This window comes from Theobroma cacao, chromosome 9 (assembly GCF_000208745.1).
Source record: "Theobroma cacao cultivar B97-61/B2 chromosome 9, Criollo_cocoa_genome_V2, whole genome shotgun sequence".
Taxonomy (NCBI): domain Eukaryota; kingdom Viridiplantae; phylum Streptophyta; class Magnoliopsida; order Malvales; family Malvaceae; genus Theobroma; species Theobroma cacao.
The window spans coordinates 38,537,680-38,554,215 of NC_030858.1; the positions used below are offsets into that span (position 1 = coordinate 38,537,680).

At 36.1% G+C, this 16,536-nt stretch overlaps 2 protein-coding genes across 7 annotated transcripts; one reads left to right on the forward strand and one right to left on the reverse strand.

Annotated features, from left to right (window-relative positions):
* LOC18591111 lies at nucleotides 1,950–12,462 on the forward strand. 5 transcript variants are annotated; one of them, XM_018128272.1, is made up of 8 exons: nucleotides 1,950–2,393; nucleotides 2,508–2,684; nucleotides 2,982–3,095; nucleotides 3,403–3,585; nucleotides 4,020–4,184; nucleotides 11,145–11,324; nucleotides 11,739–11,778; nucleotides 12,096–12,462. In XM_018128272.1, exons 1-7 carry the CDS (start codon nucleotides 2,166–2,168, stop codon nucleotides 11,760–11,762), a joined length of 1,071 nt encoding a protein of 356 aa, XP_017983761.1. In that variant the 5' UTR covers nucleotides 1,950–2,165; the 3' UTR covers nucleotides 11,763–11,778; nucleotides 12,096–12,462. The 5 variants fall into 5 exon arrangements, with proteins under 5 accessions (XP_017983761.1, XP_017983760.1, XP_017983762.1 ...); XM_018128271.1 differs by lacking the exon at nucleotides 12,096–12,462 and adding an exon at nucleotides 11,896–12,089; XM_018128273.1 differs by lacking the exon at nucleotides 11,739–11,778.
* On the reverse strand, nucleotides 12,573–16,493 carry LOC18591112 (RING finger and transmembrane domain-containing protein 2). 2 transcript variants are annotated; one of them, XM_018126472.1, is made up of 9 exons: nucleotides 16,353–16,493; nucleotides 15,624–16,102; nucleotides 15,228–15,304; nucleotides 14,942–15,110; nucleotides 14,340–14,428; nucleotides 14,067–14,231; nucleotides 13,876–13,953; nucleotides 13,256–13,359; nucleotides 12,573–12,868 (listed from the first exon to the last, which is right to left on the reverse strand). In XM_018126472.1, exons 2-9 carry the CDS (start codon nucleotides 16,063–16,065, stop codon nucleotides 12,763–12,765), a joined length of 1,230 nt encoding a protein of 409 aa, XP_017981961.1. In that variant the 5' UTR covers nucleotides 16,066–16,102; nucleotides 16,353–16,493; the 3' UTR covers nucleotides 12,573–12,762. The 2 variants fall into 2 exon arrangements, with proteins under 2 accessions (XP_017981961.1, XP_017981960.1); XM_018126471.1 differs by having other exon boundaries at nucleotides 16,255–16,493.

Genomic DNA, 16,536 nt, shown 5'->3' on the forward strand with positions numbered 1-16,536 from the left:
ACTAAACAGATTAGAAGGAGAAGCTCATGAAACCATGTAAGAGAGAAAGAAAGATGAAGAAAGAAAAGCGGAAAGAGAGAGAGAGGTGCACAAATCACGGAAGATAGGTAGTATATTGAAAGAGGCAGAGGCAGAGGAAGAGGAAGAGGATGCGTCGCTGTCTTCATGAGAGTCAGAGAAGGGAAAGCGATTGAATATCTATACAAATCTTTCTTTTTTCTTTTTCTTTTCTTCCCCTTTCTTTTCTTTTCATCGGAGATTTTCAGGAGATGCTGCAACCCTATATCCAGGGAATGTGTTATTATTTCGGATAATAAAGTGCTTTCTATCTCTCTCCTTCCAGATATACGCTGCAAGTATATTAATTTATAATATTATTACAAGGTAGCAGCAGCAACAAAAAGCTGATCTCTAATCTCTCTTCTCACTCCATCACATAAAAGCTAAAACAAGCTCTCTTTAGTGCCACACCACAAATACAAAATAGTCACTCTAGAGAAAGAAAGGAGGGTGAGTGGTGTGGTGGGGTTTCTTTGACTGTTAATTTGCTTTCTTCTCCTCCTCCTGTCTTGGCAGCTACTGTGCTACCGCTAGCTCTCTAGTTTCCCCCTGGAAACCCTCTACTTGTACTTCCACACCTACCCTCTATCAATCTATCTATATAGAGTGTATAAATGTCCTCTGTAATCTTTTAAAAACATGCTATTAATATTATAGAAACTCAAAAGGCAACGCCAAACTGATCTAAAACATGCTACTAATTATGCTCAACATTTTTTTATTCGGGAAAATATTTCACTATTTTACCATGAAGTCGTGTGAAGACGTACATTATTTGACCTTGATTCCCATCATGCCAAGTAAAAACTGCATTGATAAACATACTTGTCTTTTCATGACTAGACCCACCCTTACCAGCCGTATTGACCGGGCCGAAACCTCTACCATATGTGTAGTATAACACCAAAATATGTCAAGCTCTACAAACCTTAAATTAGGAATGAATCTAAAAGTGCAAGTCAGCGCAGCTTGGAACCTTGTAAATACGCAGTTTTCTTTCTTTTCTTCACGCTTCTGTATATATTAGACATTAACCTCCGAAACTGACATTGCTAAATGATCGCCATTATGCTAATTGTATCTTTTCACTTATCATTAATTTTAAGTTAAATGCTATACAGGCTGGGGTCGGTCTGTCCTATCCTCCATGGGTAGGGAGCAATCTTAAAGAAAAGAAGAAAAAAAAAATTCCATCACAAACCACAAAATCCCGTATCACAATGGCCACTACCATTAGAATCACTCATCCCATTGCCCACAATTAGATCTCTTCAACTTTGTCATCATCAGGACTACAGTCTATACAGATGCACCTTCGCTTGTGGTATACATATATATATATATAGTACGAGTCCTTCATCACTGCTACAGTCTTCAGTCTTCATTACTAATAGCAGGCATTTTTGTGTTTTTCCTCCCCCGAATCCTTTTGCCTCCTTAAGCTTCTAGTGAACAAAAGATGATGATGATTGGGAAAATGCTTTGAAATTAACAACGAGTGTGATCATTCTAAATATATTAATATCATTCTAAATATATTAATATTTGTTTATATGTTAAATTTAATGAGTAGTTTTAGAGCAGTTATTAGCAAAGAAGTAAACGTAGAAATGGGAGGAGGATATTAATGAAAATAGACAACACTCCAAGCATAACAATGGGAGGAAGTGGGAATAGTTAGTGGCGTAGATAGGATAGAAAGCAAGAAAGCCCATAAGCCCAAAAAGGTAGAGTAAGAAGAAAAACAGTGTGGTATGTAATCATAATGTGTAAAGGAACAACTACAACTATACAATGTCTGGGCCTGTGGGCTGTTGTAAGCTGTAAGTGATTGTGAAGTAGAAATGAAGAAATGGGCTAGTCAAAAAACCAGGAAATTGGGAAATGGCCGTAACAAGACTTGAAAAATTGGATTAGAAATTAGCGTTGACGTCGCATTGCCAAGTCGCTAGAACACAGAGGGAGAGAGGTTTAATCATGGGAATTGAAAATTTCCTTTTCGGCCTTTGGGAAATGGGAATAGTAAGATAGATTCGGACTTGGCAGATTGAAGCAAGGACAAAAAGGTCGAGTGGATGGATTGAGCAAAGAAATAGGAATAAAGAATGGCTTACAGAAGGAGGCAGCAGCCGCAGCAGCAGGAAATATTGGCATCAGCAGCGGCCGACGATTTGGTAGATGTGGAAGTGGATGCAGCCAAAGCCATAAGGGCATCCTCTGCCCACAAAGATTCTTCTCTCTCCTCCGCTTATGGCTATGGCTCCCTTCATTCGTCTTCTGCTTCTCCTCTCTCCAACCCCACCCCCACCCCCACCCCCAACTTCACCCCCAAGGTCTTTTCTCTCTTTTGTACTACTTTGTATATCTATGCTTGTTACAATCTTTTGCCTAATGATTCTGTGGAAATCCAAACCTTTTTAACTGGATATAGCTGGTTGTTACTCTAGGATTCCCAGTCCCATGAATACACGTCTATGAAAAGTTTAAATGAATCCAAGCAAGGATTTTGGGGTTCTCTCGCTAGAAAAGCTAAAGCCTTCTTGGATGATGATAATGTGCAACACCAAATTGATTCAGATGGACGAGCCAAATCAAAACTGCCTCGGAGGCCAATGCCAGAAAAGGTCAGAATCCAACATTACACTCATTAACCATCATGCTTTTGGTAGCCACAATACTAATAAGAAGCAGCAGCTTCATCACGCACTTTATTTCCTTTTCCATTCGAAGTTCTTGCGGCTGTTTACCTTGGAAATTTTTTTATACTGATAATTGAGTTATATAATCACTTGTTCTAAACAAAACTTTCTCAGCTCTGGTGTGCGAGCATTGAGTCAAATGCTTCTTTACTTGCTTACTTATGAGTTTTGATTCTATATATATTTGATTATTTATTTGTTTTCACTCTCTGCTATCTGCAGCACCAGAAGGTTTACCAGTCACATGATAGCAATCGCCAAATGGACAATCCCACATTGCAGAAGGGCTTAGGTGCAATTGCATCATCCCTAAATTACATTGGTAATGCTGTTGAGGTCAGTTCTTAAGTCCCCTTTGTTTTTGGTAATAAATATATGAATATTCCTAGTGTCACTTAGCATTTAATCTATAAATTGTTTGTACATAATTAGAAAGGAAAAAATTAAAGGGCTGTTATGCTCTCTTTGGCGCTTTTGATCTATTTAAACTATTTCGATTGACTTATTTATATTTGTTGGTAGCCGAATGTTCATGTGTCAATCTATATGCATTTTCTCTGGCATGGAACTTGCATGTCTCTCTTGTATCTTGAAATTGTTTGCCAACGTGTAGTTATTCGTTCTTCTTCGCCTTCCATTTCAGGAGGGTCTTACGATTGTGGAGAACCGGACTGCGGGCATCATTCAAGAAACCCGCAAACATATCAGGAAAAAGCCCAGTGGTTCTGTGCCACAAAATCAGGCAGCTAAACAGCCACAAATGCAGCAGCAAGTACGACTGCCGATGCAAGGGGATCAAGAAATTCAATTGAAGGCATCTCGCGACGTAAGGTGGCAGCTTTGTGTCACTGGTTCATATGATGGATGTATTTTGCTGTGAGCGTTGCTCTTAACCTGTGATTTTCTAGCTCTAGAAGCCTCATTACCAGATTGGTTTAACAGTATAAAAGTGACACAAATGTTTTGAACATGCTTAAGATTTTTCCTTCTTCCTTATAATGAATTTCTTATATTTGATGTAATCCTTTGTGTTAAAGATGTCTTGAAAACTTTTCGCAAAGCTATTTATAAGCTCAGCTATAGTGGCATTATAAGAGCAGGAACCATATGGACTAATGAGTTTTCACTTTTCTTCATTTAGAAGATGGGTGTAGTTTTGTTTAGGGATGTGGAATAAATATAACAGATCATTTTTTTTTCTATGAAATGATTTTCTCTTGATGATTTTGTGCATAATTTGGCTCTTTAATTTTGTAACAGGTTGCAATGGCTATGGCTGCCAAGGCAAAGCTTCTTCTTCGAGAGTTAAAAACTGTCAAAGCTGATTTGGCCTTTGCAAAGGAGAGATGTGCTCAGCTGGAGGAAGAAAATAGAATCCTTCGTGAGAATCGTGAAAGAGGAGACAACCCAGAAGATGATGAGTTGGTATGATGTTTTCCTCATCATATGCATACATACATACCTACATACATACATACATACATATATAATTTGCTGGCAAAGGTAGCAAACTATACAGAGGAGGAATTCTATACGGTTTGCCATAATTATATATATATATTTCTTCTACCGTTAACTTTGGACCATTTTGGAATTAAATTAAAAGTGCAATGTTTAATTGCACCCATCCAAAGATGGGTGGTAAATTTGATCTATCAGCCTAAGTAGATCTACAATTAAAAGTGCAATGTTTATCCCTTTTGATTGTGTTTTTATAAGTGAGCTAAAGCAACTGATTAATTTTTTGTTATTATATATAACTGTGTTTTATCTACAATTTGCTTGGCATGATCTTGTATCTATCTTGTGGTACCTATATGCCTTTGCTCGACATAGATATTATGGCTTTTCTTTTTCTTTTTGCCCTCCTTTTATAACTTACAAAAGAACTTGATTCTCCGACACAATGAGATGTCTGAAATGATAGAAGCTGTTTGCATGTATCATTTTCTGGTATCTTCCTCTCATTGGATGAGGGAGATGTTGGTTTTACACACATGCAAGCGCACGTGTCGCACAAGTAATATAATAGTAAGTATTGTTTCCACAGGGTATTGTGTCTAAATTCTTACTAAATAGTAAAATTAAACACCCTAATCTTATCCAAGTAAATCTAATTTGAAAATTAATTAAAAATGAAATTAAAGTAACAAGGTTAAACTAGGGAATTAATGCTAAAAATTGCTAGAGGGTCAGTGAATTAAAGTCTAGAACTGTGAAATTACTTTATCTTTCATTTGAATTTAATTTTCCTTTTTATACTTATATCAATGGGTTGGTTGCTAGCTTAGAGTCCAAAGTTATCTACAAGTCTCTGTTGAGATGTTGTAAACATACTTATCATAATTAATTCTCCATATATCTGTAAATTAATTAAGGTAGGTTCACTAAGCCTATACCCTAAATTTGGTTGCACATGGTATTTAGGTATATTTTTATCTGAAATACTAATCAAATCCCCTAAGCTCTAAGTGAAGTGAACACGTGCTATTCAAACCTTTGGTCTATTTTAAACTCTTTGTTAAGTTGCATTTAGAGACCTAATTCAATCTAATTGTTGATCAAGCAATTAGAAGTAAGAAGCGCATTCAAGTATTTGGTTCATTGGTTGGTGCATGATCCCTTGTCTAAAGAGCAGGATTCGAATCCCCTTTCCCCTAAATTAAAAAAAAAAAATAGAAGTAATAAGTATAGATTTGAAATAAACAACATAATACCAATTAATAATAATTAAAAGAGAGTTAAATATCCAAACTGCATGAATAGCTTAACCACAATCCTAGAAAAAGCTATTTAGTTCATCATATTCTTAGCAAACATCATTCACAAGAAAGAAACTATAAATACACAACAAAACAAAGTGAGAGAAGGAGAGAAACAAATGTCTGCAGCTTTTTGAGCATTTATCTTCCCTTCTTTCTCCTCCTTTCCTCTTTTGTTTATGATTTTTCTTTCCTCTGAAGAGCTGCTCTGACCTTCCTTGTTGAAAACCCCTTTAAAATGGCCTATATATACCTCCTTTAAAGTCCTAGAGTCAAAAATCGGGAAATGTTGATTTTAAAAACCCCATGCTGGCACTGCAGTGCCTAACTCTCTGTTTTGTGTGGGAGACATGTCTTCTTGGCTCTTCAAGCTGCCTAGTGCAGAACTGCTGCGGTCAGGCTACTTCTAACACGATTTTGACTACGTTCTGATTAGAACTGGGCGAAGTAATAAATATGAAAGTTGTAGTCTCGTTTTTTAGCTTTTTAATGGTCTAAGAATCATGTTGTTGGACTTCTGTAGCTTGAGTTAAGTCTGAAATACCGCAACATATTCGGTGAAGTTTGCACCTGGTCAAATTTTACAATTTCTTGTCACTTGATCCTTGTTCTTTTGAGAACCTTAAAAACATAATCAGCCATAACTAAAACTAGGCATTTTTACCATACAAATGAACTAAAATAACTTGAAATAAACTAGCTCAATCATGCGTTAACTAATTTAAAAAAAAATAAAGAAAATTATTTAAAATTGTCTTAACTTAAAGACTTAGCCATTTTATCATTCAAAATATGACAAGATAACTTTATATAATAAAGTTATAACACTCCCAAACTTAATATTTTGTTAATCTTCAAGCAAAATCTTAAAACAAAAAGAAAGAAACATAAAAGAAGAAAACATTTAACTATCAATCAGTTGCACCAAGTCAATGTTCACCTTCAATTTCCTTGTAAGTTATTTTATTTCCTCAACTTAAAGCAAATCATAAATATTTTTTAAGTTTACATTTTAACTTGATTGCAAGTACATTTTCAAATAATTTCTTGTGTGTGCGCGTAGTCTATTACAATTAATATCATGCCATTTGGATAGGATTATGTTTATGCAAAATTCAAATTAGTCAAGAGTTTCATATGTTTGCTTTTCATCTCTCCAGTAATGTAGATTAACACTTACTTAAGGATTTTTAGATCTTTATCAAGCTTGTAACGTATGGCGAAGGTCAAGGTAGTATATAAGATAATGTAGCTCAAATCACCTTAAACACTTGTCAATCTAGAACCTATTTAAAGCTTGATTTTCCTTCACCAAGTAAACTCCTTTTTCATAAAGTTTTTCTTTTGTTCAACACTTTGTTTTTTTTTTCTCAATATCACACCCCTAAACTTATTTTTTTTATTGGGTAGTGAAATGAATATAAAATATTGTTGAACTTTTATTCACTTTTCATCTTTACTACTTTTTTTTCATTATTTAGTTCATCATACTTTCTAAATTTACTTATGCACTTAGGAGAGAGAGATGCAAAAATTGAAACTTTTTATGTAAGGGTCTAGGCTAATAATTAAGTGCTTAAACAAAAAAAGGTTACATTAGGTTCAAAAGGATATTCTAGGGATAAATAGAAAGTAAGCTGGTTTGAAAGCTCAATCGGTCAAAGGATGGCCTAAGTCATTTCTTTAACTAAGTATAGCCTAAGATTTCGCATCAAGAAAAACTCAAAACAAATTCTAGAACTCAAGATATTAGTAAAAAATTTACATTTTCATAAATCTTCTTTAAATTTACGCAACAATTCAATGCAAGAAATATAGTGCTCAAATTGTGAAAATTCTTATCCTACAGTGATGCTTAACATGAGATTTCGACAGAATACTCAGATAATATTCACATGTACTAAGAAAAAAAGATAACAGGATAGCTAATTTTCATTATTGGATAAGTGAATCAAAGTAATTGGTGCAACTTCTCATAGTCAACATTTTCAAGAAAAAAAAAAAAACAAATTTTCTGAACTTAAACATTAATCAACTTACTGAAATTGAAACTAATAACATAAAATGGAAAAAATAAATAGCAAAGTTTAAAATTTTAAACTTTTCTCTAAGCTTAAAGCTAACATTGTCCTCAATATTACTAAAAGTTAAGGAAAGGAAACTCCCTTGGTCTCATTTTCCCTACCCATCATTATCCTTGTTAGCATTGGGATCCTTCGACGTTGGAGAGTTGAAACAAAAATCTACTATTGTAGCCAACGCTATGACGTTGAACTTGTTTTCATCTTATTCTTTTCTTTAATTTTCACCCTTTTGCTTCTTTCTTTAAACTAAATGGAGGCAGAATGATATAGGACCTACAATACAAAAAAGTAAAACATAATCAATTACTAAAATTTGAAAAATTAACATCTAACAACTAAAATTCAAAATTTGAAAAGGCATAAAAGAAATATTAAAAGTTTGAAAACTTAAGTTGCTTCGTAAGAAGCGCTTCTTTATAATCATTAGTTTAATTGATTCATCCCATTTTGCATTTCTTCATCTATAACATACGACTTGAGGCTCATTCCATTGACCATAAGTGCTCCAGTGACCTCACTCTCTATCTCTATTATCCTACACGAATAGATCTTAATCACTTTAAAAGGATCCAACCATCTTACTTTACATTTCCATGAAATAAGTTTAAAGCTAGAATTATTGAGTGACACTTGTTGTCCAATGTGAAAATCAAGACAACTGAGAAGTGGTGGATGATACTACTTAGGCAACTGCTCAGTTTGGATCTGTGGAGGTGGTTGCTTTAACCCAAAGGTTGGTGCTTAATTATTTATAGGTGGAGAAATAGGCTTACCTTTGCCCTTGCCAACCACATCCATTCTAAAGCAATTGAAGGGGCAGGATGCTTAATTGCATTGAAAATATTAAACTCTACTACCTCTTCTCTAACTCTGAAAGTTATCTTATCTTCCTTCACATCAATGAGTGCGTTAGTAGTTGCCAAGAAATGTCGTCCCAAGATTAGAGGAATTTCTACATCCTTTTCCTTCTCAAGCGCAAGGAAGTCAATCGGGATGTGGAGATGCCCCACTTTAACCAACACATCTTCTATGATCCCAAAAGGGTTTCGAATTGTTTTATCTGTTAATTGAAAAGTAACTGTAATAGGTTGAATGTTCTTAATCCAAGTTTCTTGGCAACAGATAAAGGCATCAGTGACATACTAGCACCCAAATCACATAATACTCTAGAAAATTTAGAACTACCAATAGCACAGGGTATAGAAAAATTTCCTGGATCCTTAAGCTTTGGTGGCAGCTTGTTTTGAATAATAGCGCTGCGTTCCTCAGTAATTGCCAATGTCTCATACTCACCTAGTTTCCTCTTTTTTGTCAAGGTATCTTTCGAAAACATAACATATGAAGGCATTTGCTCCAACACTTTATCAAAAGGGATGTTGATATGGAGCTTCTTAAATACCTCTAGAAATATCTGAAATTGAGCATCCAACTTTTGCTTCAAGAAGTGTTGAGGAAATGGAGGAGGGTGTGTTACCGGTGCATCCTTGACTTGCACTCGCTTGTCTAACTTTCCAACTTCTGATTTATTCTCAATTGGCTTCTCTTGTGGCTTTTCTTGCTGGCAATTACTGTCAACCTCTTTCCCACTCCGAAGGAATACTGCCATACAAGATTCCTCATTTTCCCTCCTTAGATTAGGCTCAGTATAATCGGTAGGGTTTCCTGAGGCCTATTGTTGACAATATTGACTAATTGCCCCACATGAGTCTCAACATTTTTCAACGAAGCTGCTTGACTATGAATAAAGGCATCTGTCTTAGCCATTTATTGCATAAGTAGCTTCTCCAAGGATGGCTTATTTTTTTGTACTAGAGGTCTAGGTTGATGTGGAAAACCTAGAGAAAAATTCGGTCTTGGTGCTGATGAAAAGTCCTGATTATTGTTTCAAGAGAAGTTGAGTTGATTCCTCCACCCAAGATTGTATGTGTTGGAATATGGATTGTTTTTTTGTTGATTTCCCACAAATTGCATTGACTCGGTATTCATAAAACAGTAATCGCTTGAATGTCCCCCACCACAATAGTCACAAGTAGTATAGGGGTTCTGTACTGAATGAACTCCAAAAGAATCAATTTTCTTTGTGAATGTGGCTACCTGAGCAGTTAATGCATTAATGGCATCCAACTTGTGCACACCAGTGACCCTTCTGGGCAAGGCCCTTTCAGAATGCCACTGATAGTTGTTATACGTCATCACTTCCAATAAATCATAGGCATCATCAATTGACTTAGCCATGAGAGCACCACCAGCTGCGCCATCAATGGTAGTCCGAATTGGATTTAACGACTCGTTGTAAAATGTTTGCACTTGAATCCACTTGGACAGACCATGATGTGGGCATCTCCGAAGCAAGTCTTTTTACCTTTCCCATGTTTTGTATAAAGGCTCAGAATTCAACTGCATGAAAGAAAAAATATTGTTCCTCATCTTTGCAAGCGCAGGAGGGAAGAACTTGGTTAGAAACATTTGTGCAAAGTCGTCCCAAGGAGTGATAGAGCTGGTGGGAAGAGAGCTTAACCAAACTTTGGCCTTATCCCCCAGTGAGAAGGAAACAGCCTCAACCAAATAGTGTCATCTATGATCTTGTTGTGCTTGGAGGTATCACAAATCTCTAAAAAGTTAGAAATGTGAGCATTCAGATCATCATTTGGAAGGCCTCCAAATTGAACAGACATTTGGATCATTTGAATGATGGCTGGCTTAATCATAAAATTGTTGGCTTAAATTGTTGGCTTTCAAATGCTTGAATGAAGTCCTTGAACTAATGAACGTCATAATCCCTCAATGATTGGTTATCAACTACATGTCTTTGAATTTGTTGCTCACCTTGATTCTCAGCCATTGTATTCGATTGATTGCAGTTTTGAGAGTTTTGTCTAAGTAATCTCCGGAAGGTATTTTCGATTTCCGGATAAAAAGACAATTTTCAAGCTTCTTACTCTTCTCATACTCTAGCCAAGAAGTACTTGAAAATAAAGAAAAGAAAGCTTGAATTAAGACTAGTTTGCTTGGTATTAATATCAGCAAAGAATAGAAAAACAATTCCCCGGCAATAGTGTCAAAAACTTGTTGCTGGTTTTACACGCATGTGCATGTGTCGCACAAGTAATATAGTAGGAAGCATAGTCTCCACAGGGAATTGTATTTGATTCTTGTTTTTAAAATTAATTAAATATGAAATTAAAATAACAAGGTTAAACTAGGGAATTAATGCTAAAAATTGCTAGAGGATCAGTGAATTAAAGTCTAGGATTATGGAATTACTCTACCTTTCATTTGAATTTAATCTGCTTCTTTATACTTATATCAGCATGGTAGGCTCGTGATGCAGCCCAAAGTTAAGCTCTAAAATTAAGTCCTCAAGAAAAACATAATCAGATTTTGTGACTGGCCTTTTATTGGACATCTTATTCTTTTATTCCATTTGTAACATGGGCAGCGTCTCTCTTTGTGTGGATTGGAACTGATAATGGAAGCAATTCAGTTTTCGACATGTAAACAATTCCTAAATTTTGATTCTTTTTAATTTCCATTTTCAGATACGTCTTCAACTTGAGACGCTGTTGGCAGAAAAGGCACGACTAGCTCATGAAAATTCTATCTATGCACGCGAGAATCGCTTCCTGAGGGAGGTTGTTGAATACCACCAACTCACTATGCAGGATGTCGTATATTTGGATGAGAGCACTGAAGAAGTCACTGAAGTTTACCCTATCAAGGTACCTTCATTGTCCAATATGAACTCTTTGCCTGCTACATCAGGTGCATTACCATTTGAGGCATCTCTTGACACAAGTCTGCAAATAACTCGGAATATCCCTGTCCGCCCTGTGCCACCTGTGGAGTTTGCAGAGGGTTCCCAAAGTTCTGCCTGGCAAAGCTCTCAAGCTCAAACTTAGGTGGCTGTGGATGCAACATATATATCGAAACTTTTTATTTGAATGGTTTCACTTCACATTTAATATATACATTCTTTATGAAGAATTGAGATGTTAACAATATAGCCTTTGATACACCTCTCTATTTTTATTTTGAACCTTGTTCTCTTTTAATTGTTTAATGTCAGGCTTATCTCTATTTTGATTTTTTTTTTTTATAATTGGAGAAATGAGAATTTAAACTTTGCTCTTTAGGCAGGAAGATCATGTATCAACTAATGGGTCAAATGTTCAGGTGCGCTTATCCCTTTCTTGGTTGATATAAGATACTATAACTTTTAAAATTGTGATTTTATAGTAACAGAAATAAACTTAAGCCATTATATACTGAACAATAAGGTTTGAAATGCAGGTATTCTTAATTTCTTCCATCATTTTGTTCGATTGTGGCGTCTTAAAAGTACGTAAAGTTTTAGGGATGATTAAGGCCGAAACATGGTGACCATCAACTATCTATAGCTGCAGGATTTGATGATATGATGTAGTTGGGAATAAAAGCTTGGTTTGATTTTTTTTTCCTTTCAACACAATCAATTGTTAAATGCAATGCTGGTGGGTTTAGTTCTGGTGAAATAACTGAGGGATTCAGAACAACTGTTGGGGCTACAACTTATATGATAAGAGATGAGGGCTTGTTCGGAAAGAGCAAAATCAAAATATGGTGTAGGAGCAAAGATAGTCTCGGAAAATGCTTCTGAATCTATCTATCTATCTAGAGCCTGTGCTTTCAGTTTCACCTCAGCAGAAGAGGTTCAGATTTGAATTTAAACTTGTTTGTGTCGATCATCCAATTTGGAATTGTTCCAAGACAACAGGACCAGAACTGTCATCTTAAAGGGACAGGTTTATGCCACAAAATTTATTTTCTAGCGGATGAATTTAATTTATAGCAGCTAATAGCTACAAATTTAATCAGAAAGATGATATATATATATATATATATTATATATTATATATATAGTTTATAATATATATAGCNATATATATATATATATATATATATATATATATATATATATATATGTATGTATGTATATTTGATAAATAGTACAATATATGGGCGCGTAGTTGAACCCCTATTGGCTATTGCTATTGGGTCCTTCATATTACTGCTGCTTAAACACAAAAGCAGCAATGCAGCTGTTATGCAGCAGTGACAGTGAGGCCATAAAAGAGAGATTATATGGAATGGTGTCTGGTTTCACAACATCAGGCAGTTTTAGAACAACTGGAACACTAGATTTGTTGATCCATCAGCATACGATCTGATACCGTCTGGTTTGATCAATGTCCTACACAATGGGCATGTCCTTTCTCGTTCAAACCTAAAACCATGGTACATTCCTCTTGAGACAGCGAGTAAAAACGGCAAAATATAAACTGCTGGAACTTGGCACACCATCAAACTAAACTAACATGAGAGGCAACAAATTAGCCAGCATATATAGGAGTTAAGATTTTTCTTGCAGCAAGTATGCAAAGATTATTAATGTTCAAAAAAAAAAATGCAATTTTGATTCTAGCATTCACGAATGTTAAAATGAGTTCAACTGAAATGTTAACCAAGGCTTTGGAGCAACAAGTATTCTTTACTTATCCTTCACGAATTTCAAAATTCAAATGATAGCACTAGTAAAGTGGGAAGAAAGTTGTTTGCGTGTCTAACACAAGTACTGATCTTCATATAAATGAAATGGAAGTTAAGATATGACCATTCTGACACACAGTCTTCACAGAAGATGTGTTTGCAGCGAAGCAAGATTGGCGCGTGCATCTTCTCCTGGCAAATGGTGCAGAGATCCCCTGCTGCCTTGACCTGCACTTACCTCTTAATAACTTAGAACGTGACAATACTTGTATGCAACTACAGCAGAAGAAAAGCTTGCATATAATTGAAAGAAAGAACAGCTTAAACTCCATATACATGTAAAAATTATGGAAGAGAAGGATCTATAAAGCATCAGAAATGGATGGCACCTGGCACTATCAAGTCAGTTCTGATTTTCCTTTACTTTCCTATAGCTGTTACTAAATTCAAAGGGAAAGGTATATTAAGTGGTGATAAACAAAAATTTTTCTATTTAGCCTACCACCTGCCATAGAGAGCCTAAAATGGTTCTGAATATAACATCAATGGCACTTGGCACTTGGCACTTGGCACCAAAGGCGGTATCCCTCGGGGAGACTAGCAGATCTGATCTAACTCTATCGGTGAGGTCGGAATGTTCAAGCATGGGAGGATGAGGTAACAGTTCCATTAAGTAACTTGAAGCCAAAGTCAAAGAAGGAGATGGCAAGTTTGAATATTGCTGCTCAACAAAGAGCCACTAACCTGCTCAGATGTGGCACGGGATCCATAATGCCCCTCTTTATGTGATAAGGCCCTCAATGCAGCAAAGGATAATTGAACCTTGATAACACAGTAATATTGTAGTGCATAATGAGCCATGGTGCTTTACATGGTTTTCAATAAAACTGAAGCTTGAAAAGTTCATAAAGATTGAGTTGTAGATCAGCAGATACCTTCTCTATAGTGGTTGTAAGCTTGAATGTCAAGTACAATCCCGTAGTGAATGAGGAAAAAAAGCGACCGCATTCTTTGTTTAGAAAGAACCGATACCAGACGGGTGTTGGCAACAGACTGCGGTATAGCAACATCAAATACTCAACAAGAGTTAGTATTTGACCCTGAAAAATGAAAAGACTTCATATTGTGAGAGAAATTGGCACATAAATGAGCGGGGAAGTGCGAATATTCCAACTGTATGGTCTTGAATAATCTTCAGAATAATTAACCTGTTTACGGTAATTGTGGCCTTTGCTGTTCCTGTTACATATCAAAAGCACACATTTGAAGGCCATGGCTGCCTGCTGCGCCATAACATCTGTAAATGGGAATATCCCATGTCCATATGAAGGCATCATCAAGATAACGAAATCAAAGAAAACAAGGAAGAACTTCCAACAAAAAGAGACTAATCTTCTTTATACCGGGACCATTGACCATTTATAACAACCACACAATTGTCTATAATTTTGCAGTCATAGATACGTTATCTGTAAACAATAAACTGTTCAACCTTTGATCCAAGCAAGGCAGCTATGAAAATGTGAAACATCATAATTGGCATATATGAAACTGGAAACTTCAGCAGCCGACAAAACAAAATGCCAAGTCAGTATTTGAAATTGAACTATCCATGGCTCGTTGAAAATGAGCACACAATTACAAGAAACACTTAGCTTAGTTAACAACAGCCAAAACATCATTGACTTAGGATGGTTATATCTATCATAAAATGAAAATGATATTCTTTTGTTATTGGAGCAAATTATATAGGCAAGGCAAACACGTTTTTTCTGCCAGTTGCAACAAGAGATGGACTAGTAACGGTTACCATTGACCGTAATGATAAATATTGAGTGCGGGAAAGCCGGAATCTTCTTTGGACGAAGTAGAACCAAAGGGTACAGAAGGTCATCATTTCGATACCACCAATAAACAGATATCACATGGAGCATGAAACTAATGGTGATGCCCAAAAGAATATAAATCTTTCTCCCCTCCTGCAGAAACGAGCACATAATAAGCTCACAGAAGAAATGCTTTAGTAAACTTTAAAGTGCTCTAAATTGAATCTAAAATCTGTCTGAAAATGGAAAGCAAGATGCAAGATAGGAGACCTTTAAAGCTGCCTGCTTCTGTAAAATATCATTTGATTTCAAGATGACTGCAGCAATCCAGATTGTGGCAAAAAAGCCTGAAACTCATGGAAGCAAAAGAAAGAAGGAACTGATAAATATCAATTTGTTACTTTCACCCACATTCTAATTAAGGTTTTGGTGTGTGAGTGTGACATAGACCAAGGCTACGAATCATATATAAAAATAGGATAGGTTTCGGAAATATAGAAAAAATGAGGTTAGCACTTGGTTATATCTCTAGATGTTCATCTTACGAAACAACTACATCTGGATTGAAAAGGAAAAACAAAGAGGAACTGCTATACAAGACCCCAAAGAGAAAAAAATGGTGTGATGGTGAATTGAGAAGTGAAGAAGGGAGAATGGAGAAATTACCTTGCAAATGTTGTCGAATAAAAACAAGAAGAAGCAAAGAAAAAGGAAGAATGTGCTCAATCCACCTAGACAAGCAATGTACATCATCTCTCTGATAAGGGGATGAGTCCCTTCGACTCCCAGACTCCCCGTTGGCGATTGCACTTTCACTACTTACATCAGCAGCAGTTAAGCCAGCTCCTTCCTCTGCAAGGTCAACTGATACGGAGTCGTGGTTCTCTCCAGGTTCAATTCCAAGTATCCTGATAAATACCTCCTGGTGGGGGGATTGTGCGTGAGAGTGATCATTAGCAATAGCAACAGATGCAGAGGCACTGCTGCTTCCAAGAAGACCTGAAAACTCCAAGATCGCTGCAAATGGAGCGCGTAGGAAGCTGGATGATGCCATCTCCCTTCCATGTCTTGTAGAACTGTTACCACTATTAGCAGAAGCACCGTCCATTTCCCCTCAGTTCTTGTTTCCAGAATGGTCAGTTAGTCTGAAAACCACAACAAATGCAATATTATGACGATGTGATTCTAACAAAATGGATAAATAAGTGAAAAGAGAAAGAGCCCAGACAAGACGAGGATGGATTAAGAAAATTAGAAATTGATCAAATGAAACGAAAGTATATCCTGAGAGGCTAATCTGATTGTGAGGTTTAATTTAATGCAAAAGTGAAAAAAAGTGGCCTCCTTTATTTGTAAGCCCGGGGTGGGTGCTGATGATTGAAGGCAGCCAAAGACCTGGAATTTTCCCTCTCTGCAAATCGTTTTCTTTCTTTAGTCCGTGTCAGTGTCAGGGCTTTCGGCTACGCGGGTTCACAGATTAAATTAAAACAAGCCTTTCAAGTATTTATTCCATTTCAATCATACAAATCTACATTACTATTATTATAAATCACAAAGGATGCGAGGGAAAGAAAGCCAG

Bases quoted from the DNA above. Each gene is read 5' to 3' on its own strand.
- LOC18591111 (XM_018128269.1), top strand. From the start codon at position 2,166: ATGGCTTACAGAAGGAGGCAGCAGCCGCAGCAGCAGGAAATATTGGCA. The intron at 2,394-2,507 runs GTCTTTTCTCTC...TTGTTACTCTAG, and splicing joins CCCCCAACTTCACCCCCAAG to GATTCCCAGTCCCATGAATA. The intron at 2,685-2,981 runs GTCAGAATCCAA...TGCTATCTGCAG, and splicing joins GGAGGCCAATGCCAGAAAAG to CACCAGAAGGTTTACCAGTC.
- LOC18591112 (XM_018126472.1), bottom strand. From the start codon at position 16,065: ATGGACGGTGCTTCTGCTAATAGTGGTAACAGTTCTACAAGACATGGA. The intron at 15,305-15,623 runs GTAATTTCTCCA...CATGAGTTTCAG, and splicing joins TATTCGACAACATTTGCAAG to GCTTTTTTGCCACAATCTGG. The intron at 13,360-13,875 runs GTTAGTGGCTCT...AGGTAAGTGCAG, and splicing joins CCCGTGCCACATCTGAGCAG to GTCAAGGCAGCAGGGGATCT.